At 39.9% G+C, this 25722-nt stretch overlaps 1 protein-coding gene across 2 annotated transcripts; it reads right to left on the minus strand.

Annotated features, from left to right (window-relative positions):
- Positions 1–19812: 19812 nt before the first annotated feature.
- On the minus strand, positions 19813–25722 carry LOC108063202 (uncharacterized). 2 transcript variants are annotated; one of them, XM_017150224.3, is made up of 5 exons: positions 25593–25722; positions 25490–25540; positions 25251–25426; positions 24468–24808; positions 19813–24414 (listed from the first exon to the last, which is right to left on the minus strand). In XM_017150224.3, the coding sequence occupies exons 1-5, from the start codon at positions 25595–25597 to the stop codon at positions 19849–19851; spliced, it is 5139 nt and encodes a 1712-aa protein (XP_017005713.3). In that variant the 5' UTR covers positions 25598–25722; the 3' UTR covers positions 19813–19848. The 2 variants fall into 2 exon arrangements, with proteins under 2 accessions (XP_017005713.3, XP_070074516.1); XM_070218415.1 differs by having other exon boundaries at positions 25490–25537; positions 25593–25614.

Below are 25722 nucleotides of genomic sequence, written 5' to 3' on the forward strand. Positions count from 1 at the left end.
AAAGTTTACATGTTTTTATTTTTCCATAAAAAATATACTGAGAAATAAAAAAGTATATAAAAATCACGTATACGAAGTGTAGGCCCGCTGATATACAATTGTATGTATTGAACAGTCTCTAAAGTGCATACACTTTAAAATTTTAAAATTTTTGCTATTTTCCTTTGTTTTGATCTATGTATATAGAGATTCGTTTATATTGGAAATGGGATAAAATTGCAACGGTTTAAGGTTGAAAGCAGGTTGGGAACTGCTATTATTGTGAATACAGCTGTTTGAAATATTTAAGGCATTGCTCATAGTCAGCATTTGCTTGACTATAACTTTTTTTTAGTATGTGTCACACAAAAAAAAAACGGAGACAGAAGCTCTACTGGCTAGGCTACGTCCATCTGTTAATAGGCATGAAATAAACATCGACTTGATTTTTTTATTCGAGCGGAACAAATGAGTTGACAAGTTATGGAAGAAAGAAAAAAAATTCGATTCGTACAAGTTATTTTACTGAAACTTTGGGACCGTTGCGTACCGCCTAAACCTTAAAATAATTTTTTTTCGTTTTCGCTTACATTTATTGGACACGGAAACCTACCATTTCAGATGCTGAGCTCAATCGACCTTAAAAAAGTCCACCCTTATGTACATATATGTAGGATAAATTAACTGAAGTGTTTTGTAATTAAAGTACTAAATTTTATTAATTTAAATTTATCAATATTTTTAAATATTTAAATTTATAAAGTCAGATAATTTTTTAAACTGTTTAACTCTTTCGTAATTTTCTCCAGTGTCCCTGGAAAGTGTTTTTGAGCATGTGTCGTGGAGGCATTTTCGCTGCCTATCCGACCAACCGAGGCAGCTCTTTTTTGGTTAATGAAAACTTGCCACTGATGGCGGCCAAAGAAAATGCAGAAAAGCGAGGGAAAGGGGGTTGAAAGTGGTGGGGATTGGGAAGAGCAGCCGCTGAAGGAGCTGGCCCAGCTGACAAAGCCCGAGCTAAAACAAAGGACCCCACAATGGCTGACAATGGCAACTTGTCGGGGTTCCGTGGGTTCAGGGGGGTTTTCAGAGGGGCTTCAGGCTTTCCGGGGAGCCCGTGAGCTAGCTGAAAAAAGACCAACTCTCACAATAGATGCCACCACCCCCCCTGCTGTCACCGCTTTTATACCCCACATGGCGTGAAATGTGGCATTCAAATAAAGGAACACTCTAATAAGGCTTCCTTTTGTTATCGATAGAAAAAAAGCCAGCCATCCTCTCGAGGAGGAAGTGCAGCCAAAAGTGTGGGTCACGGGATGCAGAGATAGGGATGTCACCTCCTCCTCGAAAACCGGAGGAGTCGCATCTGCCAAGTGTGAACTACTAGTAGTGGTAGGAAAAAAAGCGGCAAAAAATGGCAACAAAAAAACTGAAAAGTAATTTCCGGTTGCGCGTGACGAAATCAGCGGAGGGGTTAATAAAAAAAAGCGAAAGAAGTGAAAAAAGCGTGGGGAAAACGAAAAAAGAAAGTGCTGAGTGGAAGACACAGTAACTGGTTAATATCTGGCTGCAGCAATTTGACGACGAGCCAAGATTGCAACAAAAAATATTCCAAACGATGCAAATACAGTTGAAACAAAAGGCAAATTAGGCAGGCACCAAATGTACAGTCACAGCAAAATGTTTCCTTGTTGTAGGTACTACAATTTAATTTAACAAAAAGAGAAAACAGGTAAGTAAAAGAAAAAACAAAAATGAAAATAATAAAATTAAAAATTATATAACAGTTAAATTCAGATCCTAAAAAATGCTTTAAGTTACTATGATTAATATCGTTGGATATAATATTTTCTACCTTGACTAAAACAACAATTTATTAAATCAATTTTTAGGTTATTTACATAAATCGAATATATAATACGAAATTCTGAATTCCATAAGCATATATTTCTTTTTAATATGCTTTTTTTTAAAAGCTTTATTTACCGAATGTTTTAAAAATTCCATTTACTTCTTTATTTGTAATTAAACATTAATATAAAAAAAAACCTATAAAAGGGGTTCAATAAATCGAATCTCCTGCCAAAATTGGCCATGTTAAGAAAGCGTTCAATACAAGCTTGCATGTGGCATTAGCCGACTTTTGAGCCCAAAAAGAAGCTGATTAGCATGGCTGCTGTCACTCGGGCTCTAATTGCAGCTCAATGCCGCCGGTTGGCACGCGTATCCAGTCGGGATTCGAATGCAGGATGCGGGATTCAGGATGTTGGATGTTTTGTGCAGGATGCGGATTGCAAAATTCAAAACCGTGCATCGAGCATCGAGGAGGCAAACACACACAAGTCGCCTGACAATATTCCCCAAACAACAATGGCTGGCGGTGGCAAATGCCAAATGCCGAATGCCAAATGCCAGCTCAACCCCAAAACCCGGCGAATTTTGCAGGGTGCCGAATGAAGGGGGAAAGTCGGGGGTTCGGGGGTTTCCCATCTCAAAAAAGGTGTTCCGTATGTGTGTGTGTGTTCTGCGAATGCTCATAATGCGCTGCTAATGCTAATAAGCATTTATGTGTCTGTGCCGCAGGCTTCGTCTGCAGCAAGGACTCAGCCAGCCCCTGTCACTCGTCCATTGTCCCTGCCAATTCCGGCGAATAATTCCAACCATTATGGACTAAATTTGGTTATCAAAAATTGAATACATTTTTAAAATATTTTTTAAACATTTTTCGAACTTAAAACCGAAATAACTTTATTAAAAACCATATAAGAAGTAAAATATTCATCCCATTTTACTTTAAACGTGGGAAATCATTCATTTTTATTATACAATTTATAGTTACTTTAATTAAAATTATTTAATAACAAAATATCTATTTTAATTTTCTATGATTTATTAAATTACTATTTAATAAAAACAATTTAAATATAAATCAAATACACCATATACATTTTTTCCAATTTGTTTTTTTAGATAAGCTAGTTTCCAGTAGGCAATTATGGGTTTAAATTCATTTCGAATACCGAAAATGCATTTTGATTCCATCCTTTGCTGTTGCCTAACAAGGCGTTATTATCCCCGAGAAAGCTCATCTAGTGATTTCTGAAGCCCTCGAAGCGAGACTGCTTGTGGGAATATCCCTTTGGGTGATTCATAATCTCCTTAGTCGAGACAGAAGCTGTCGGGGACTATGACTTCGGAGCGAGAACGACTGCGACTACGTTTCTACGTTTCTACGTTTCTGACTGCGTACGAGGTTCGCCTTAAATGCGCTTCAAAATTACATTTTATTAACGCACGCACAGGCGAACAAACACAAGTAAGCACGCAATAGATGTGCAGACGCAGAACCACAGCTGTAAGCACAAAAATAGCACCAACTAGTTCTTATTTAGTTTTCGTCAAAAGATTATCTTACCAAAATAGCAATATTGAATTGGTTTCGTCTCTTTAATAATAGGTTTCGTTATTTAATTTATTTATTTATTTTTTTAAAGAATTCTTAAAAACAAATTTAAAAATTAAAAACAAAATTGCAACTTACAAATATTCTCAGTTATGGATAAATATAACTTATGCTATAAATTTTCCAATGACTCCGGAAAACAAACATTTTCAAATATTTTATCACATTTGTTAAATAAATAATAATAAATGGGGTCCCAATGCTATTATGCTGACCACTTCTGTTGATTTAGATATAGATATATATATATAGATACCCGCAGATCCTTCGGCTGCAGACGGTCCCTGAGTAGGCAACACTTTCACTGTCTGCCGCTGCCACGCCCCCACTGGCCCCGTTTATGCTCGCCCCTTTTAATCCAACCCCCCAATCCAGACCAGAATTCAACTAAACATTTATTTTAGCTTGTTACTTCTCCTTCTCTTGCAGCGCCACTTTATTGCGATTTAAATTCTCATTATCCTGCGAGTGAGAGATGAACTGGAGCAGTGTGTGCGAGGGAGAGGGCCAGATTGAGCGGCTGTGCGGGGGAGCAAGAGGGCGCTATCGTAATGATAACATATCTAATGTGTGCGTGAGTGTGTCCTTCAGTGTGCTAGTAAATGTGTGCGTCTGCGTGTGTGTGTGGGAGAGACAACAACTGTGCACAAATTTGCGCTAAATAATTTAATTATAAGGGCATCAAAAATAACAACGAAAAGAAACCGAAAACGTTGAGAAAGCCCGCTTTATCTAACCGACATTGGAAACACTCTTGGGCATTCAAGAAAGTATTTAAAATAAGTGGAAGTTTTTTCTTAACTTTAATTTTGAATTTAAAAATTAATTGATTAGAGTCGAACATTAAAAAATATTTTAAAAGATATTTTACAGATAAAACCAATATAAAAGTGTATATCCATAAGTATTTAGTCTTTCGAAATAAGTCCACCAGAGTTTCAGGCTGAAAAATATACCGCTGCATACTTTCAGACACCTATATTAAAGATTTAAACTACTTCACTGATAATCAAGATCCATTTTTTGCATTGCAAGTATGATATTTATAACATAATCACAGGCTCTATAAACACATATGACACCTATTTTATGAAGTCCACATTATACTTATTTGGTCGTATATGAGAATACAAAAAGCTATTTTTATTACCGCGATAAAGAGTATATGGCAAAGCGTGAAAAAGAGATGCGGCATGCAAATGCCTTGAACAATGTTCTTTTTGTCTTTTTTTTATACCCTGGCATCCCTTTGTAAGCCCACCCCCTAACGTCATTAAAAATTTTGCACATAATAGTTTATGCTGTCGGCGTTGTTGTTGCTGGTGTTATCGCATTACGTAATAGTTTCAAGCGCGCTGCCATGCGCTAATTAATGACGTAAAATATTTGCCCATCATCATCATTGGCATGGAAAGGGGTAACACCGGGTGGAGAAAGTGGAGAAAGTAGAAGGGGTTGTGGGTAAGGAGATGGAGATGGGCCAGAGGATCCTGGAGTTTGTCGTCAATTATGAAAACTTTTTTAGCACGCCCTCAATTGAGTGTGTGTGTTGGTAGGGAAATCTTTGTGTGTGTGTCTTTAGTTACATCCTCAACAAGTGTGTGTTCAACCTAGTCCACCCACCCAATGCCATTCCCATTCCCCCAAGAACACCACATTAACACACCAAGTGAGTGCCAACCAAGTTGATCTTATCAAAAGCATTGCCTACTTTTGGGCGTTTCTGCAGGCGTTTCTGCAGGCGTTTCATACCCTTGCAAAAGCAACTCTGGGGATTATCACTGATTTATTAACTGGTTTATTTAGTATTCTGTTTTTGGAAGCCAAAACATTGTATTGATTGTGCGCTTAGGTTTAATAAAGACAGAAATAGAATTCGTTTGAATTTAAATCGGATTTGGTAAAATGTAGCTATCTTTCAGACGCAGAAAATAAAGTTATGGGTTTTTCGACATTTTTCTCATTTATTTTCCATAAAATATTTAGGTCTTATGTATCACGAGAAATATTAAAAAGATAAGGAAACAAAAATATATAGAAGGCAATCCAACAACTGTTTTCAACATTTTAAGGGATTTTTTTACAGCAAACACAGAACAATGAATGGGGCTTTTGATGCCGACAAGCACTCTCTATCAAGCCATTAAACCAAGGAAAGCCCAGAGTAGAGTCTTCTTAGCTTCGACCTTAGTTTTTTTGTTTGCTGGAGTCTCCCATTTTCCATTCTGTCCTGCTTTTCTTTTGCTAATCATCTTGGGGGCTTCGCGGGCATAAACAGTTCGTTATTCTAGGTGGATTTGTGACGGCATTAGGCTAATGCCCCAAATGCCACTTTGTCTGAGCCGCGGAAAACAAAATAAATACGGCAAATGCCTAAATCAGTCCGATAATGTTGCCAGATTAATGTGTGGTTTTCGACTCGCTCTCTATGCCAGGATTTCCACACAAACGCACGAGTAAGCAAACATATTTTTTAATTAAAAACTGAAAGCGAATTGGTCAAATTGCATTTGGCCGACCGGAGGAAATGCATCCAATTGAATGCATTTTGTTGACAGCTCGAAATGCCCGAGGGCCGCTTCCGCGTCATATCATGTTAGGCAAACTCATTAAACGGCTGCCGCTTGCGAAAAAATATGCATAACTTGCCAAGCGAAATACAGTGGGGCTTTTAAAAATGTATTAAATAATGATAAATTAAAATTGAAAATCATAAGAAAGGAAAATACTTCTTGAGATCTGAAAACACTGGAAAAGGTGCCCCAAAGTGTGCTACAAAATATTTTAATATATGTAATAAATGTTGTAATATTGCATAACTTGGAAAGCGAATACAGTGGGGACTCCTAGTGATTTAATTAGTTTTGGGAAGCATTTAAAAGTGTAGTAAATAATACTGACTTTTGAATTGGGAAACCACTGTAAAAGGTGCCCCAAAGTATGCTACAAAGCTTTGTAGTTAAATATATTTTCACAAAAAATCTGTTTTCGTATGTTAATTGTCATTAATCAAATTGAAGGTAATTCATACTTCTGGAGATTTGAAACCACAGCAAAAGGTGCCCCAAAGTATGATACAAATTATTCTAATTTATCATTTTTACTCAGCAAACCTTTTTTCCTGCGTTAATTATGTTTTTGTGTAATTAAATCATTATTATACGAAAATATGCAGCCAAAAAGGACCACTGTAAAGTAATCTCCGCTGCTCCACTTTAGAGAGCATCCACTATAAACAAATGGAATTTTGGTTTATTATATGTAAATGTCTCCCAGCTTGTTTGCTCTACATTGTGCAAATACAGTCGGTTGTCTGTGTGTGTGAGGTGTGTGTGTGTAATAATACATAATTGCATGCCGCACACTTACACGAGTGCAGGACTCGTAAGTGACGCAATGGAGCGTGCAATTCCCAAAGCCAAATCATCATCAGATGAAATCATTTTACACTTTTCGTGTTTACTTAAGCGTGAGCCAACTTTATGAATGTTTTCAGTGTGCGGAAAGTACTAAGACAAACAGCAAATCCACTCGCACTCGTGTAAAAACGGTGTAAAAATGCACGTAGCACACTCACAAAATTGCAATAATTTTTTCTTTATTTTTTTCCTTCAGTACTTTGGTACGACGAAAGTGAGGGCAAGGACGCAGGTTGGGTCCTCGAAAAAGGAAAAAACCGCAACGTACGACAATTTTTGGCATTTTCACACTTTATGCGATGAACAGGATGAGGATATAAGGCAACTGGAGCGGCCAAAATGTATTGAGCCAAAAAGGTAAGCCAAAAAGTGAGGGGCACGAGGAGTTCAGGGGGATGGGGAGGTCACTGCATTATGTTGCCCACAACCACCATTCAAACACTCACACAAGCAACATGGTTGCAAAATATATTGAAGACTTGAAAGTCCTTTTTAAAATGAAGACCATGAGAAACAGGCGAAAATATTTGTTTAAAATTAATTTAAATTTCAACACATAGAAATACCTTGACTTTTCTTTTCTAATCTTAATTTTAAACCATTTTTAGAAAATATCCACTTAAAAATATCAAATTACTTTAGCGGTGAAAGAAAGTTTGTCCTGAATAAAAATTAATTTATTTTATTTATTTCCTTAAAATTTTAAAATTTTTCTTCCTTTAAAAATGTTAAAGGCAATTTCTTTTATGAGAAGTGAAAAAAGTTATCGAGGTTACATGAAGATTTTTTGCCAAAAATTTCAAAAATTAAAAATATTTTTGGTTTCAATGTCAATCAATTATATGAAATATAATTTTTTGACTTTTTTGACTTCCTGCTTAGGGCTAGTACTCAACCCAACAAAAAGTCGTCCAAAACAATAAATTCATATGAAACAATATTTTTTGACTTTGTTTTTCAAATGAAATTTTTTGTTTTGGACGACTTTTTGTTGGGTTGAGTACTAGCCCTTAACTTGTGATTGTAACGAAACATGAAGGAATATTTTAATGCATTTCATTTCATAGTTATCCTTTTATCTTTCTTCTTTTAAATGTAATTGGTTTGGTTACAAAATATTGAGTGTTTATTTTTTTATTGGCATCGAAGTGACTGTCGCACGCGAAAGTTTTTTCATTCATTTTCTTAGGCTAAAAAAAACTTTCTTGAAAGTGTATAAGAAGGGAAATCGATCAAATACGGTTAAATTTTTTGGTTTTCTAGAAAAATATTTCTTAATATCACACATTTTTTTCTAAATGTTAGAAAAATCTTCAAACATTTCTTCTGTTATTAGAAAAACAATATTTCAATTATGTAGAAATATTTATAATTTTAATGGCAATTTTTTTTTAGTTTTAGAAAAGTTTAGCCTTTTTTTCTAAAATCAAGGGCGATTTTAACCCTCAAAAAAAGAAAGGAAGATTAGAAAAATAAACCTTATAATTTAGAAAAAACTTGATTTTTCTGTATTTTAGAAAATATTTTCTAAAAAAACCCGTTCAATTCAGAATTTTTTGAAGATTAGAAAATTCTTTCTGAAGATTAGAAAATTTTTCCCCTTTATAGAATATTTTTTTAAAGCACAGAAAAACACTTTTTTTCTATATTTAAGAAAAAATAATTTTTTGAGTGTAGCTAAAAACCAATATTATTTGTAGCTCCCACGGCGCTGGCCGGCAACTTTATGGTTAAACTATTATGGATTATGTTTTATTAATAAAAATTATTACACTCGTTATTAAATACACTTTCTAAAATTTTCTCATTCGGCTATATATAGTAGTCCCCTTCGCACACTCTTCTGGTGCGCTTCGTCACTACACGGACTGCCGTCCACAGAGATTTCAAGGCTAAAAACAAGAGTAACACAACACTTAACCAGGTATTTATCTGATTGTATTTGTAATATTGTTTTGAAGGGATTACAAAAGATAGATCCATGTTGATTTTAAACTTATTGTTAATATCATCCTTTAAAGTTGCGCACATGGTTTCGTCGACGATCATATTCATCATATTGATTGAAGAAATAGATTGAAGAAATAGCAAAAGAGCCGCAGAGGAGTTTCGAGCTCCTTTATTTCTGCTGGCAGCGAAAAATCGTCTCGAAATGCTACACCAGAAACATTTTAGGAAACATGGCCAGAAAAAGGCGCCAAGGCCATGCATTACTCAAAATGTTGGTCATTTGGACTATATTTTACACGCAGTCTTAGATTTATTTTTGGTAATCGTTACCTAAAAAAATGGCTAGTGGACTAGAATTACCAAAATATAAGGTATTTTCAAAAAAGTTACAATTTTTAGTATTGATAGTAACATATTTTTTTATTTTAATTGCTTATATTATTATATTCGGATAAGTAAATATTTTACCTTTCTGAAAAAACAATCATTTATTTTGTCCTCGATGGGTATCGATCCCCGGTCTTCTGCGCGAGAGTCCAATAGGCTAGCCTCTGGCCTACGGAACTTTTTAAGAGCCCTGCGGCAAAACCAAAGGCTGCTTCTAGGGGCACAAGCGAATTTCATTTTTAGAATAGTTCACTATTACCTTTAAAGTAGGGAAATAGTCCACATTGGTATTCATTTTATATATTGAAACTGTTCCATCACTAGCCTTAAGCTAAGTCTAATACACAGAGAAAATTATCAAAAGTTTTAGGTGCAAAACAAGGGGTGAAACATTTTAAAAAGTAAAACGCTTCATACAAATTTATTTTACTTTGCATTTTTAAAATTTTTTATTTTTGTTTTTAAAACGTTTTTATATGAAAACGGCACCTAAAACGTATAATTTTCTCTGTGTAACATTTTTAAATACCTACCTTAAAAAACGAATAATTTGTTCATTAATATTAAGAACCATTATTTGTTTTAAATTGTGAGTAAAAATCGATTTCAAACTATTCCTAAATTTTAGGTCTTATGGACCAATTTTAAGGTTACGATGGGCCTATAAAAATCTTTGTAGTGAAGTGAGCACTAGGCCTTACCTAAAAAGTAGGAACATAGTCCACATGCTAATATTTTCTGGTAACCCATTACCTAAATCTGAAATTTTAGTCTATTTAAATTTTTTAGGTCATACGTTACCTAAAGAAAAGTCCCACATTTCTCTGGGTGTACATGGTTGAAATGCAACTGCATACATTTCTCTCGCCACAGAATTGAAGTATATACAAGGATACTCAAATTACTTAGCTTAGTTGAGGATCCATCTAACTAGAATGAAATATCAGTGCAAAATCATATAGAAATATGTTTTCTTCAAGTTTCACGCTTTTTGGCTTGGTAGACATCCCCAGAGAATTACCCATGTACAATTTGAACTATTATTTCCAATGTTTCGGCCAAAATACTGACATTTTAGGGTGGAAAATATGGCAGTTTTTTTCGATTTTCAGTCGTAATTTGGCTCAAATGGTCAAGAAAAACAAACATTTAATTTGCATTTATCTTATTAAATTGTCTACTAGATTTTCGTTTTAAAAATGTTAAATAAATTTAAGTGAATCATGTATTTAAAATATAGATTTTTTTTTATTTTGTGTGATAGTAAAAAAATGAGTAAAAATACGAGGGCATTCGCAAGTCGGAGATTCGCAGATTACTGTTATCTGTTTTAAGGCTCCTTCCTGCCTAAGTGCTTTTCCCTTTATGCATCATCCATCCGAGCTGTGGTTCCTGCCTGGCTGCAGCCCTATCAATCCAGAAACAGAAACAGAAACACCATCGACCATTCTGCACCACTCTCGACAAGTCATGTGCAATTCATAAATGCATCTGCAATCGTCCAGCCCATTCAGAAGATATATGGTATATGCTAGTATGCGCTGTGGCTCAAGTCGGAGCACTTCGAGGACCTCAGACCTCAGAACTCAGAAAAATATAGAGGAGACAATTGAGGGAGAAGCGGAGCACGGACACATGACAGAATTCTTTTCCATGTGGCCGCTCTGCTACTCTTGCTAATCAAATCGGGCGCCAAGTCTTTTGTTGTGCACAGGAAGACAGGATGTGTAAGGGGGGCATCTATCTACTCAGGTGGCTTTCACTCCTTTTTCTCCTCATTCTTTTTTCCCTTTTTTTTGTGGGTCAATCACCAGACAACAAACACACGGCGACATGGAATAGATGTCTAGGCTACATGTTGTCCATGAAATGATTGAATGGAGAAAACACACAAGAGCAGATAGAACGCAGGACGTTGGAGATAGGAGAAAGGAGAGGGTCCCAACGCCCATCATCACATATGAAATGACAAGAAAAAATTGCTGAAAATATATTTGAATGAATTGAATGCAAACACATGTCCCTCCACAGGCGCCCAACGACTTTCCTGCACAGGAAAATAAAACATGGTGTTTCTGGAATCGCTGGGGTATTGAAAACATTAGTTAAGGTGTCGGAAAGTAAGCAATAAACTTTTGCCCTTCCCAGTTTGGTTAAAGGGTCGAATGAAGTAGACACAGCTTGAGTATTTATCTAAAATCCCCGGAGAACTACGTTTATTATTTCAAATAAACACCCGTTTTTCACTAAATGTTTCGGTAATTTATTTATAATAAAAGTGATTTAATGATTTCATATCTTAGCATGTAGAACCTGAATAGGTGTCTAAAAGTATGCTACACTTTACTTTCAATCCTATGCCAAATCCTGGCATACTTTTAAACACCTTTTCTAAACATTTTCAATTAACCAGTGATTTACCGTTTTACACTTGATCCTATTTTTCTCTGTGTGTATTCTGTCGGCGCTTTTCAAACACGTGATCGATCTTTGGGGGCGATGGGCGTGGCCGGGGGTTTTTGGGTGGCTTTGGGCCCGTTTTAGGGTGGATTTATGGAGGATGGGACATTTTGGGGGAAAGCCTGCTCAGGTGTCTTTTTGGAGCAAGTTTTCGTGCCAAAGTTTGTTCAGCACAAACATCAAATGTTGCCCGTTCCTCTCGCGCTCCCTTTCTCCCCCTCCATCGCCCATCTCTTTCACTCGCCGTGCAGTTTTCTTTTATTTTCTCCGTTTTTGCGCCGCTTTTCATGTTTTCTGTTGGTTTGTTTGTTTGTTTGCCTGTTTGTTTGCCTGTTTGAGTTGCTGTTAGAATTATTTTTTCCACTAACGCAAAGCCGCGCCGCTCACACACACAGCATACATACACTTAGATACTCACATCCACACACACACTCGCATAGAGGAGATACAATGTGAGATAGGTGCATATGTGGCACTCGTCCTTGTTTGCGAGTACATATGAAAAACAAACAAGCATGGATTTAATGCAGCTCTCTCGCCCCGTCTCTTTCTCGTCTTAAGTCGCATCCTTTTTCTCCCTGTGTGCTTGTGTGTTGGCCTCGTCCAGAACGCTTCGTTAACTTGGCAAATTCCCTTGTCCTGCCATTTATTACCCCAAGACAGTTCTCGATGTCTGCTGCGTCACTATATCAATCCATATAGCGCTGGCCAGTTCCGACCAGAACAACCAGAAAGTAAAGGTCCTTGAGAGTGGCCCATTCTTCTCGAGAATGTCAATTGTTGGACGATGACCCCCCAATGGCAATTTGTTGGACCGCAAGATCTTGTAAATATATGTTACGTTTACCTTGCCCTTAAAGGGTGTAATTAAAACATATACCATGCATACTTTTTGAATACCCGATTTCCTCTTTGTTCATGATTAAGTTTATAGAAGAATTAAAACAAAACTATGTTGCACATTTTTTGAATACCACATTTCCTTGCACATTTTCTCTCTGTTCCTTATAGAAACGATCGGCAAGTTAAAGTACGATTTGTTTAAACTAGCACAACTTCTCTTTCTTTTATCCTTATCGGTCAAGCAATAGCTCGCATTTTATCCATCTATTTTTTTTACCAACTTCTTTATCTGCAATTGCTGTCGTATCTGCAGTACCTGTATCACCTGCATTACATCCATGTCCACCACTTGCGTAGAACCCTAATGAAGCAATAGTCAAACAGAGAGAGTGGGTGAAATCACAGTGGACCCCAAACATTTCACTCACTGCACACTGGGCCAGAAAGTTAATTTTTTGGCCAAAAATCTGTAATTTCTTTCCTAGGACAGTTAGAAGGATGCAGTTTTTTGCGTTTTTTTCTTAAAAGATTGAACTTTCCAACGAACTAAAAGTAAAATTTCTTGGAATTTTATATGATATAGATAATCCAGACCAAAGTCGAAAAATTTTACGTACTTTTCGGTTTTTTATTTTTAAAAAAATAACTAGAAGACGCACTTCTTCCATTTTCGAAAACAATAAAGTATGAGATAAAACAAACTAAAAAAAATTAACATCACTAAAAAATATTATGTCGTTTAAGATTTATGAACCGTTAAAAACTGCAACTTTCGGAGACTCCCACATCAACGTTTATCAAACAATCGATTTAAAAAAATTTTCTATTTTTTTTTTCTTGTTATCTCTTAAGTTTTATATAATCAAATTATTAAAAAAAATGGTTTTAAAAAAATTGTTTTTTAAATTCATCACAAAAGTATGCTACATTTTTATTTGCATAGTCCTGATTAAATAGATAGATATAGATTTCGTTCGATTAGTGTACGTAAAAAGTAGATTTTAGATATTAGTCACACTAAAATCAAATTTTTTCGCGCAAAATGTTCACTAAAACCTCAAGAAAAAAAGGACGGCATACTTTTGGGCTCTCTTAGCTAAGCTCTTCAAAATAGCTCGACTTCGAGTTAAGCCTTCAATTAAAACTTTAATTACCGAAAACTAAGGCAAAACCGCATCGAGTCGGTGGGCTACGCTTTTAGTAAATTGGTCAACGAATTTTTTTTGAAGAAATAAACTAATTTGTGGATGGCACTCAAAGGCACTTGAAAAGCAAAGTACTCATTTGCTAAAAAAAAGCCGTAAGAATCAACAAATACATTTGTTTTAGGAAACAAGTAAGACATACGACCTATATTATATTTTTTATTGGTTGAAAGTAATCACATCTACAAGTTTTGTGAAGAGTCGAACAGCTACATCAGCGTCTTTAACTTCAAGATTTTTTTTCATTTCCATCAATATTTGACGAATTTTCCACTTTGAAAATATGGTGAAAGAAACCTACTTGCCCGAATTCTTTGAAACTTTGGCATAAATTAGTTTAATGTATTATAAAACGGAATCCAAACTCAATTTGGTCATTTTCTTAAAAAAGAAAAACGTATTTTTGGCCAAAAATCTGATCGGCTGGCCCAGTGTGCACTGGCAAAATGAGGGAATCCCGTCGCTTTTGTGTGAATCCCCCTGTTATTTTGCAAGCTGCAGCTTTTTGGCATGCAACCATCACCATCACCTTCATCATCAGCTAAATCAGAGTCATCAAAGCATATCATTGAGGTTTATACGGGAAATATAGTAAAATTACTTATAATTCGTATTATTGATAAAAATAAATCAACGTCAGGTATTCAAAATGTATGAAACACAAAGTTTGTTTTAGAATCAATTAACACCCAAGTAAGAGGGAAGTAAGAAGAGGTATTCTACATTAACACCCAAGTAAGAGGGAAGTAAGAAGAGGTATTCTAAAGACCTCTCAAATTAATAATGATATTTTCCTAGATTTTTCTATACATACTTTCTTATCCTATTGGAAATTTTTAATAGAAAAATTCAAAGTAATTGTTTTTTGGTTTTACAAATATTTTAAATATATAATTCCTGAAGAATGGTAATTATTTGCAAGTCCAATTAGGTAAACAGGAGGCGTATAAACATAGTGTCAGCTGGCTCAAAGTTCCCCTGTCACTCACTTCCTTCGTCCTTCGGAAGGCGAAATTTTACTTTGGCTTTCGCTTTGCTTTGCTTTTGCCTCTGATTTAGTCAGCTCAGGTGAATGATATAAACTTAATTGCGGAAATTGGGTTAAAAAAGGCCAGGAGGTTGGGGGTTCGGGGAGCTTCAGAACTTTGACACATGTGCGGGTTAAACAAATTTATGTGCGTCCAAGTGAGTGTGCGAGTGTGTCGTTCATTGACTTGACTTGACTTTACTTTGCCCATTGGCAGGAATAAAAATGGGAGCAAGGCGAAAGTTTTTCACACACGTCGCAAAGGAACCCCAATCCCCTTTCATCCCCTTTCACCACCCCCGTTTGTGCCGTTGTAATGCAATTTTATTTCATTTCATTGAAGGCAAAGTTTTCCCTTCGAATTCTTTTACTTAACTTCTTCCTTCACTTGCCGCACAATCCCATTCTTTCCTTCGACCTTCCCGCCTCTCCAGATTCTCCAGCTTTTCCTGGTTCTTCTGGTTCTCCTGGCAGGGACAAATTTGCCGTTGCCTAACCCACTAAGACGATGTATGCAAATCTTTGATGTAAGTAATAATTTCCTTCCCGTATGGGGGCGAAAAAATATATATGCATGGTATGTAGATATACGGAAAGCCAACCAAATGGCAGATGAAACTTTGCGATTGTAAATTATGAGCGTGTGAATATTGCTTTTAGCATTTGCGAAAGTTCCGGCACTGATTTGCCAAATTCGACAAACGTCAACGGATAAATCATGGATGGTGTGCAGAGGGTGATGGCTTGGCTTGGGTTTACCTAAGAAAACTGGGAATCTGTCAGGGGTAAAAGTGGGCCAAAGCAAGCATTCGGTGGTCTTAATAATTAATGGAAACTTTGAGTAATTCTTTTTTGGAAATTATATTTATTTTTTTATCTTTTGTAACTATAAAGTAATTAGGCAGAATTTTAATGATAAAATAATTTATTACATTTTAAATAAAAGTCCTACCTAATTAGTCATAATTAAATTTAGCTTTGCAAAGTCAAACAAGAACCTTTACTCCATTTAATCATTCGAATTACAAAGATAGATATAAGTTAGTATGTAGTTCCCTTTTTGAAAATCATAACATTTCTAGTGGCCCTCTATATCAAACAAACAAAGTTATTCACTGATGCTGTAGATTTAATCAAGAATAGAAGGCGTGAAAGTTTCCCAGCAAAATTTTAGCAAAACAAATGCTAATGACAAATCTAATTTTAGAGAATAGTAGGAGAAAGGTAAAAGATAAGGTAAAAGATCAATAATAAATTGGGCACTGTAAGTGTAAGTCCATTCAATGTTAGAAAGCTGAAAATTAGTAAAAATAAGTGTCAATAATGTATTTAATAATAATATAGTTCAAAAGATCAACAAGCAGAAGAAATGGTTGGATATAAAAGTCTAAAAAAAGTAAAAAGTAAAAGTACTATTACAATCTTTAAAAATATATTTATTTATTTCATTTAAAAAAAATACTTTCACAAGAAAAATACACAAAATATTATGTGATAGCCGTTTTCTACAACTTTTAAAAATGTATGCTCTCAAATTGAACACTTCTGCAAAGACAATAAAATAAAACAAAAAGAAAAAGAAAAACTTTTCACCAGGCCAGAATGGACAGAAAGTTGAAAAAATTCGAGCTGGCAAACCGTAAACGATTAACGAACCCAGCTGGTCCAGATTTAGGCCACTTCCGGAATTCTAGCCCATGGCCAATCGATGCCGCTGGCTTTAAGTCCAGCCGACTGGCTTTAAAATGCAATTTTGAAACAAACTGCGATCCACTCGAATGCGGGTTTGGTCGACTGCTGTTCTGTTGTCCACCGCCCCCATAGTTTTCCCCCCTCCCACCCCTATCGCTACTCGCGCCCCTCCACTGGCGAAACCAAAACCACCATCTGCCTCTTGCCCGTGGACATTTTCGCACTCGCATAACTTTGACAGCATTTTTGCAGAATTACAATTAACTGCCTAGCCTCGAATGGGCATAAGGGGTGTCGGCAGGAGGGGTTGGTTAAGGAAGGGGGGCTGGCAGGACGCGAAAACCAAGAGCAGCAGTTGCAGTTGCAGCCTAAAAGTATGCAACCACACTCACAGGCAAACACTTGGTGTGTGTGTGTGTGAGTGCGAAAAAGTGATGACGATTTTTCGAAGGCACTAGGGTTTTCAAATCGCCCATAAGGGTGCTCAAAAGTATGCAGTAAAGTTCGGACCTAAAATATATTGTTGCATACTTTCAGACACCTTTTTAATTGATTTCTTTATTTTTAATTGAATGATTATACTATCCATTTTTTCCTATATTTAATTCCTATTTTTAAGATTTTACTCAAGAAAAATGGAATCCATTGGAGGCTTAAAATAAACTGAATACCAGTTTGTTCAGAAGCGACTAAAAGGTGAAAGTGCAATGCACAAAAACTAAAATTTTAATATCTACAACTGCATTATGCAAATAAAGAAGATAATACTTTAATTCGTTAGCTTTAAAGTTTTGTCTCAATCACGAAAAGCTTTTTACTTAAATTGCTTTCTAATCTGAATAAAAATTAATTACCTTTTTGGGCAATCTGATTAGACATCAGAGTTTTCATTCAAGCCCGGTTGTCTTTTGTTGTCCTTTTTGGCCATCTTGTTCGATTCGATTTGTCCTGTTTTTGAAATGGGTCGTCGGCATCACTGGCGTGTGAAAGTAGTAGAGTAGTGTGTGTGTGTGCGGGCCTCGCGAAAAGGGGGTGGTGAAATTGTGGGTGGGAATGGGGAAATTTGTTCCATTTTACGCTTTCTACACAAAAACAATAAATCGCTCACAGCATCAACAGCGTCAACTTTCCTAATGCAGCGGGTCGCTGGCTGTTGGATGTTGGATGTTATATGTAGGATGTTGGCCATAGGATGTTGGATGCTGGTCCTCCTGATGGCGAAACGGTTGGATGGTATGAGGACAGGATGGTAGAATGGTAAAACGGTGGACGCAAGCGGCGAAACGCCACCAGGATGCCAGCAATTGAGGCTGAAGCCATTTTAACTGCCACTTGAATGGTAACTGAAAAAAAAGAAAGAAAATAAACTAAATATGTATGCATGTATGCGGATGGTGTGTGGGTAAACGAGTCTTTGGGGGGCTAAAACTGTAAATTGTAATTTTCAACTTTTAAGTGGCTGCTACGTGTGAAGCATTCGTCCCTTTCCCTCCTCCTCCCCATGATGATGGAAAATGGAAATGAAAATCAAGATTTAGATCCGCCACCCACCACCCACTCACCTCTCTGCGCGACCACTTCAGTGTTGACAAATGGTTGCATTGTTTGAAAAGTCCGCCAGAACAGGATATTAACAGTGTTGGAAAGTGTAATGTGATTGTAAAAGTTTGAACGGCCAATGTTGATCAACAGCTAATGATATTTATACAAATAGGAGATTGAGTCGACTAAAATTATATATTCTACATTAGTTATTATTTAACTTAATAATTTAAATCAATTTATATCCTGCGCTTTTGCCAGCAACCCAACACAGAAGGATATCAAATATTGAGAAATTAATATCTGCAAATTAAAAACAAATACCCTAGGTGTTAGTTTGGCAATACCTGGCCGGCAATAACTCAGGCTCTCGGACTTTTCAGTGCGCTTTCCCGGCTCTGAATCGGGCTCTGATTGAGTGGGTCAGTGGGCGGTGGAAACGGCCAAGTGAAAGTGAAGTAAACGTGATTGAAATTTTATCTCTGACATGAAATCGAAAGATATATTTAGCCCCAGCTGTGAGCCGTGAGCCGTGAGCCGGGTCACCGCCCCCACAACTCGCATCTCGCATCTCAGCCGCAATCTCAACCGCCGCTCACAAACGGGGATTTGGATGTGGATGTGGATGTGGATGTTGATGGGGATGGCGATAGGGATGGAGATGGCAATGTGTGTGTGTGTGTTGCCAATTCAATTCTTCAACGGGTTACCCACTGCGGCGTTAACCGTTACGTCGCCATCTTTCTCCCGACTATACACTCTTGTGCGCCCCCCGTCGCTTGGCACCCCGTTTCGCCCCTGCGCTATTTGCATTGAAATGTTGAGTAATTGGAAAACCAATCTGAAGCATCTGCACTTCTTGTTTTGCATACCTCTATACCTCCGGCACCTTCCTAACCGACCTCGCCGACATTTGTCGGGCTACGCTCGATTTTTCAAACCGAAATCAACGTCGCAGTCACAAGAGCGGAATGGAGGGGACGCAGGATGCAAGGGAGCACTGAAAAAAATGAACACCTTAAATGGGGAGGAAATATTTCATGTCAAAAAATCATTGATTCTTTCAGTTTCCCTAAAAATGTATTATAATTTTCAATCATCACTATTTTTCTACCTCATTTTTATTATAGTTGGGAAGTCCCTCGTTGGGCGCCAACAATTTTGTAGGGCCATTTTCTCAATCGGAAATTCTTCATTCTAACATTCTTCGCCAATTTCTTTCCATGTACGGATTTGATGGGTGGGTATGCAGTGGGTCGACAGGTTGTTTCGCTCGTGGCGCTTCACTTGCTAAAAATAAATTGTTTTTAAATAGCTCGCATCGCTCGACACGCTCGTCGGGTGTCTGCCACAGATACAGATACTGGTACCCCTTATTTACCCTATGTAGCCCCTATATTTCCCTCTTAACAGCGCCAGAAACGCCAGAAACAGAAACAGAAACAACAAGGCAACAAAGGAAATGAGCATGGGAGAAACAACAGAAGGCCAAAGGCTGACAAAAGCCAGCAATGAACGCGCTTCCGCTGGAAGCTTCCTCCCCGATTCCTGAACCTATTTGTTACCAATTTTGTAGAAATATATGTATGTATGTGCCCGGTGTTTCTATCTTTTTTTTGCGTTTTTCGCGGAAATTGTCTCAATATGGCGTAAATGGTTGAACACACATTTTTGGAAATTCGCAATCATAATTCATATTTCTTTGTTTCTCCCTGATATTTATGGCTTTCACATGAAACGTGAATTTAAATAGTCGCATCAATTAGTAAAATCTCTTTCTTTTACCGTTTCTTATAAATTGTATTTCCCTCTAAAAAGTAATGTATAAAAAATACCACCAGGCCGTTTTAAAACCAATTTACATATATATATATCATTCATCTAGCAGGGTTTTCGGCTGAAGCAATGGGGTTTTCCATAGGGATAGTTGGTGGTAATCATATCGCAAGGTTGTCCCGGAATTCCGGTTGCACTGGATGGAGTCCCCGCCCGATTGGTAGAAGTGCTTGGGGTTCTTCGCACACTTCGACTGCGGTTCGCAGACCTCACTGGCTGCGGCGTCTGGGGCTGAGTTTGATTTCCCACCGAGTTCTGACTGTATATCAGCTCATCGAATGGCCTGTAGTTGTCCATGGACTGAAAGCCGTGCAGGGATGAATCCTGATGGGCCTGACTAGTGCCCGTGGACTCGAACTGCGGCATCGAGAGGTCCTCGATCATGGGCTGTCCCGAGTTGTTGGCATTCGTTTCGGCCGAGCTGTTGAAGACCCGCGTCACCGAGGTGGTCGAGCTTTGAACGGTCACCTCCTTGACCACTTCGGAAGGTCCCTTTGAGGAGTCCTTCAGTATGGATGGGGCACTCTCGTCGGCCAGGTTCTTTTGCGACTTCCCCTGGTGCTTCCCCTCGGCCCTCGTAGAACTGGGCAATGCCGTGGAGTTGAAGAAGTCCGGCTGGGTCTGATCGTCCAGGTTCTCGCAGGGCATGGTCAGCTGATGGCGACGCGGTTGATAGGAAACGTCGTCGAAGGTGGGCATGGTCACATCCTCCAAACGACCTGTACTACGACCTCTGGAGCTCTGCTGAGGCGATGAGCACGAACAGTCGGCCGACTTGTCGGCTTCATCCCGTCGTGAGTGATACGAGGGAGCACTCTCGTTGGCCAACATTTCCGAGGGATAGGAAATGTCTGCCGGACGTCGCGCTATTGGTTTCGAATCGTTCCTGCCAAATGATTCATCCGGCGGCATGGAAACATCCTCCAAACACTCGTTTGTCAACTGGGGATAGCGTCTTGAGGTCATTCGACTGGGAGCACTCGCATCCTCGAGGCGACGTCCTCCACTCGCATTATCCTCGGTGCACTGGCTGCGATTCGATAGGCCCGAGGGCATGCTGATGTCCTCCAGGCGAGTGCTGTTCATGCCGACTTGGCCACGTCGCGATGACCCAGAGATGTCGCCGAATGTTGGCATTGTCATATCCTCCAGGCACTCATTCGTCACCGAATTTTGCGGCGGTGGCGGCCTGGGGCTTCTGCTGGAGTTTCTCTGCCTCCGACTGGTGGCCTCGGAAGTGCTCCTTGCGAAGGAGGGTTCACTGACGTCGTTCAATCGCTCACTTGGCAGACTCATCTGGCGGCGGGATAAACCAAATACTTCGCCATACGATGGCATGGTCATGTCATCCAAGCACTCGTTTGTCATCATTTCCTGTCTGGATCTTTGCCTTGGGGTGGCGGGGCTTCTGCCCGGGAAGGAGATGGTATTTCTTCCATACGAAGGCATCGAGATGTCCGCGAGGCATTCGTTTGTATCGCGATGGCGGCTGGAAGTTCCAAACGATGGCATGGTCATGTTATCCAAGCATTCATTGGTCATTGCTCCCTGGAATATTTGGATTTGCTTCGGAGTTCTGCCTCGAACAGATCCCGAATCCTCATGGCTCGGCATGGTCATGTCATCCAAGCATTCATTGGTCATCGCTTCAAATCTGGGGCTTCTTCCTCTGGATGATTCCGAATCGCCACCATAGGGTGGCATCGTCATATCCTCCAAGCATTCCATCGTCATGGATCTTTGCATTCCCCTGGACAATCCGGAATTTCCACCATACGAAGGCATTGACATGTCCTCTAGGCATTCATCGGCATTCATACCAAATGATGGCATCGTCATGTCATCCAAACGCTGTCTGGATCTTCGCCTTGGACTTTTTCCCCTCGACGACCTGTATGAAGGCATTGAAATGTCCTCGAGGCACTCGTTAGTAACAGGTCCTCGGTACGAAGTGGCATATGATGGCATGGTCATGTCATTCAAGCACTCATTGGTCATCGTTCCTTGTCTGAAGCTATGCATTTGACTTCTTCCCCTGGACGATCCGGTGGGTTCTCCATACGCTGGCATGGAAATGTCCTCGAGGCATTCATTGGTGGTCAGTCCGCGTCTTGAGCTTCCAAATGATGGCATGGTCACATCATCCAAGCACTCTTGTCTTGAGCTTTGCTTTGGAGTGGGGCATCTTCGCTGAAACGATCTTGAATTCTCCCTGTACGAAGGCATTGAAATTTCCTCGAGACATTCGCTTGTCAGTGGACCTCGACTTGAGGCCTGACCAAACGATGGCATTGTCACCTCATCCAGACATTCGTTGGTCATCGCTCCTTGTCGCGACCTTTGTAACCTCGAAGAGCTCTTTGCCCGCGAGGCTCGTGAATTTTCAGCATACGAAGGCATCGAAATGTCCTCGATACATTCATTGGTATCGAATTTCGGTCCGCTAATATTCTGGGTCTGTCTTCTGGGAGTCCTTCGACCCGAGGGCTGCGAAACATCTCCGAAGGATGGCATTGTCTCGTCATCCAGACATTCGCTTGTCATCGCTCTTTGCCGTGGACTTCTAACTCTGGATGCTCGCGATGCTCCTTCATACGAAGGCATTGTCACATCCTCTAGACATTCATTATTAGTACTCACTGGTGGCACGGATCTCTGATGTCGTGAGATACTTTTCCTCCTGGAAACACCTGATACTCCACCAAAGGAAGGCATTGTTACATCCTCCAAGCACTCATTGGCAGCCTGACTTCTGCTCAAGTTCTGCTTAGATCGTTCAACCGATCTACTTTTCCCATATGCAGATATTCCGGAGATGTTGCCGAAGGTGGGCATGCTCACGTCATCGAGGCACTCGTTGGGTAAGCCAGTGGTCTGTCGTCTTCTGGAGGGACCAGAGACCCCACTCATGTCCTCCAGACACTCACTGGGCATCGTCAACTGTCGGCGGACGGAGGCCGCGGAGATATGACCAAATGATGGCATCGTCACGTCCTCCAAACACTCGTTCGTCGGCGGACATCTGGTGGAGCTGGCACATGGGATCTGCTGCTGCCTTCTACTGGCGTCACCTCGCGACAGGCTTCTTCCAAAGGACGGGGCACTCACATCGTCCAGGCACTCACTGGGCAGGGTCATTGGTCTTCGCGATGGAACAGATACAGATACTCCACCCATCGAGGGCATTGTCATGTCATCCAGACACTCTTTGGTCACCGAACGACGTCTTGAAGTCTTTTGGCCTCTTCGACTTCTGCTCCTGGAATTGGTGGACACTCCGCCAAACGAAGGCATCGATATGTCCTCCAAGCATTCATTGGTCGTATTGCCCCTGCCCGAGCTTGCGAACGAGGGAGCCGAAATATCACCTATATTTTGCGAGGGTAGCGTCATCTGCTTTCGTCGGGATCCCTTCCTCCGCGACGCCCCCGAAACTCCGCCAAAAGATGGCATCGACACATCCTCCAGGCACTCATTCGGTAGAGTGTCCCCGTATTTGGTGGAGTTGGCGAACGCAGAAGGCACAGTCCTCTGCCTTCGACTCGTTCCTCGGGAACTCACCTCACTCGGAATGGTCATTTGCCTTCGGGAGGAGCCTGAAACGCCACCAAACGACGGCATGGTCATATCATCCAAACACTCGTTCGTCATTCGCGTTGGCATGGATTTGTTGTTGTGCTGACGATCCAGACTTCTGCTTCTCGAGGCTCTCGAAACGCCACCAAATGAGGGCATTGTCATATCCTCCAGACATTCGTTGGGCATTCCCACGGATCGCGGTCGTCTAGACGATGTTTCAACGAGTGATGGCATGGTGACTTCCTCTAGGCATTCATTAGTCATGGGTCCTCTTGAAAAACTCGCATACATGGGCTCGGAAGTATCGTTAATGTTTTGCGTTGACATCGATCTTTGCAGTTGGCGGCGACTTTGGTTCGTCGACAAGTTGGATACTCCACCAAACGAGGGCATGGTCATGTCATCCAAGCATTCGCGCCTTGAAGATATATTCTGGATCCTGGATCTCTGACCTCTGCTCCTGGAAACATTCGAGACGCCCTCAAGGGCGGGCATTGAAATGTCCTCCAGGCATTCATTGGTAGTCGCGTTCCTGGCTGATGTGTCCCAAAGGTTCTGAAGCTGCCTTCTGGGACTCTGTCTGCGAGATCTGCTCAGCCTACCCGATCTACTCGATCTACTCCTTGCGAACGAGGGCTGGCTCACATCGTCTAGGCATTCGCTGGGCATTGTCCGCTGTCTTCGTGACACTCCAGAGATATTTGCAAACGACGGCATTGTCTCGTTCTCCAGACAGGAACGAAGACTCATATTCTGACTCCTCGCTGTGGATTCGAAAGCGGGCATTGTCTCGTTATCCAGAATATCCTGAGAGGACACCACCTCCGGGCATTCGAGATACGGGGGCATTGACTCATCCATTAGCTGCTCCGATCGGTTTGGCAAGGAGAAGTTGAGCCGTCGTCCCGGTTCACCAGCCTCACCGGCGGGCGTGCAATCCAGCGAGGAAGTATTCGAGACAGTCGTCTCGACCACGTGGCTGGTGATGTGACCACTGGGATCGCGATGGGTGTAGATCCTTCGTCGCGTGGTCTTTGGATTAGGTATGCCATTAAGAAAATCCCCTGGAACTCAATGGGGCTTACCTGCTGATAGCAGGGATCCTCCGATCCGTGCAGCTGGTTGGCCCGATTAATACGTTCCCTGATGCTCCTAAAGCGATCCAGAATCTCGCCATACACATTGTCCACGTGGCTGGTGGTCTTCGACACATTTGAGGCATCGCACAAGTTGGGGGCCGATACATCGTCGAGTTGCTCGCCCCGCAAATCGGACATCTGCGATGGCAGGCTGAGATCGAAGCCAGGCGCCGACATATCCGCCAGGCACTCCTCCGGCAAATTGCTCAGGTTTATCCCCGTTTCGTAGGGCTGACGACGTGGTTGAGCCTGGCGGAAGGTTTCCATGGCCGCAGCATCTGTCTCGTCTGTGGATTCAGGGAAATGTAGGAATAAGTAGGATTAGTTCAAAACAAATATTAAAGCTTATGGGTACACCTAATATACTTATTTTTGTATTATTTTAACATGTTAATGGTTTAAAGTCAAACAAAGTCTATTAGTTACAAAATTCCCATTAGCTAATGGCAATTAAGAAATCTGATTATTATTAATATAAGACATATTAATATTTAGACAGGGAATTAAGACATATATATATTTAAATTTATTACCATTTCGAAAACCTAAAAAATATAATACAAAATCAAACAATAAATTTTAGAAAAACAATTAAAAAAATTAAATAATAAGAAACAATTTCTATCAATACTATTATAAATGAAATATTTAAATTATATATATACATATAGAATATAAAATATTACTGACTTTAAAATGAATGTCTAATTAAATTCCCAAAATACTAACAGGTCATATCCCTGAACATCCGTGGATGCCGCCATTCCTCATTTCCCGTCAGCCCGAAATCGCTAGGATCGTATCGATGGGTCCGTCCACGAAATCCCGGTCGCAGATGCTCGGGAGTGCTAACCAAATCGGCACCTCGAGAGGGACAGCGCGGCATCTGGATATTTCTGGGGCTTCTGAAATTATTATGGATTTCTTAAAAAAATCTGGGAAAAAACTACTTTGAAAGATTTTCTTACCTCGTGTTGCAATCCACAGACCCATTCGGACCGGTTTTCCCTCTGCTCCTACTGTGAAAATTCATAGCTTTACTCCCTTACAGGGCTCCAAATTCCAACTCACCTCATCCTATCCGTATAATGTCTTACTGGTTCGGCATTCAGCCGGGCTGGGAATATCTGGTTCCGAATCAGAGGGAAAGTGTTCGTGAGGTGTAGAAAATTATAGGGAAATCCGTCGAATGGTAAGTCAG

This window comes from Drosophila takahashii, chromosome X (genome assembly GCF_030179915.1).
Source record: "Drosophila takahashii strain IR98-3 E-12201 chromosome X, DtakHiC1v2, whole genome shotgun sequence".
Taxonomy (NCBI): Eukaryota; Metazoa; Arthropoda; class Insecta; order Diptera; family Drosophilidae; genus Drosophila; species Drosophila takahashii.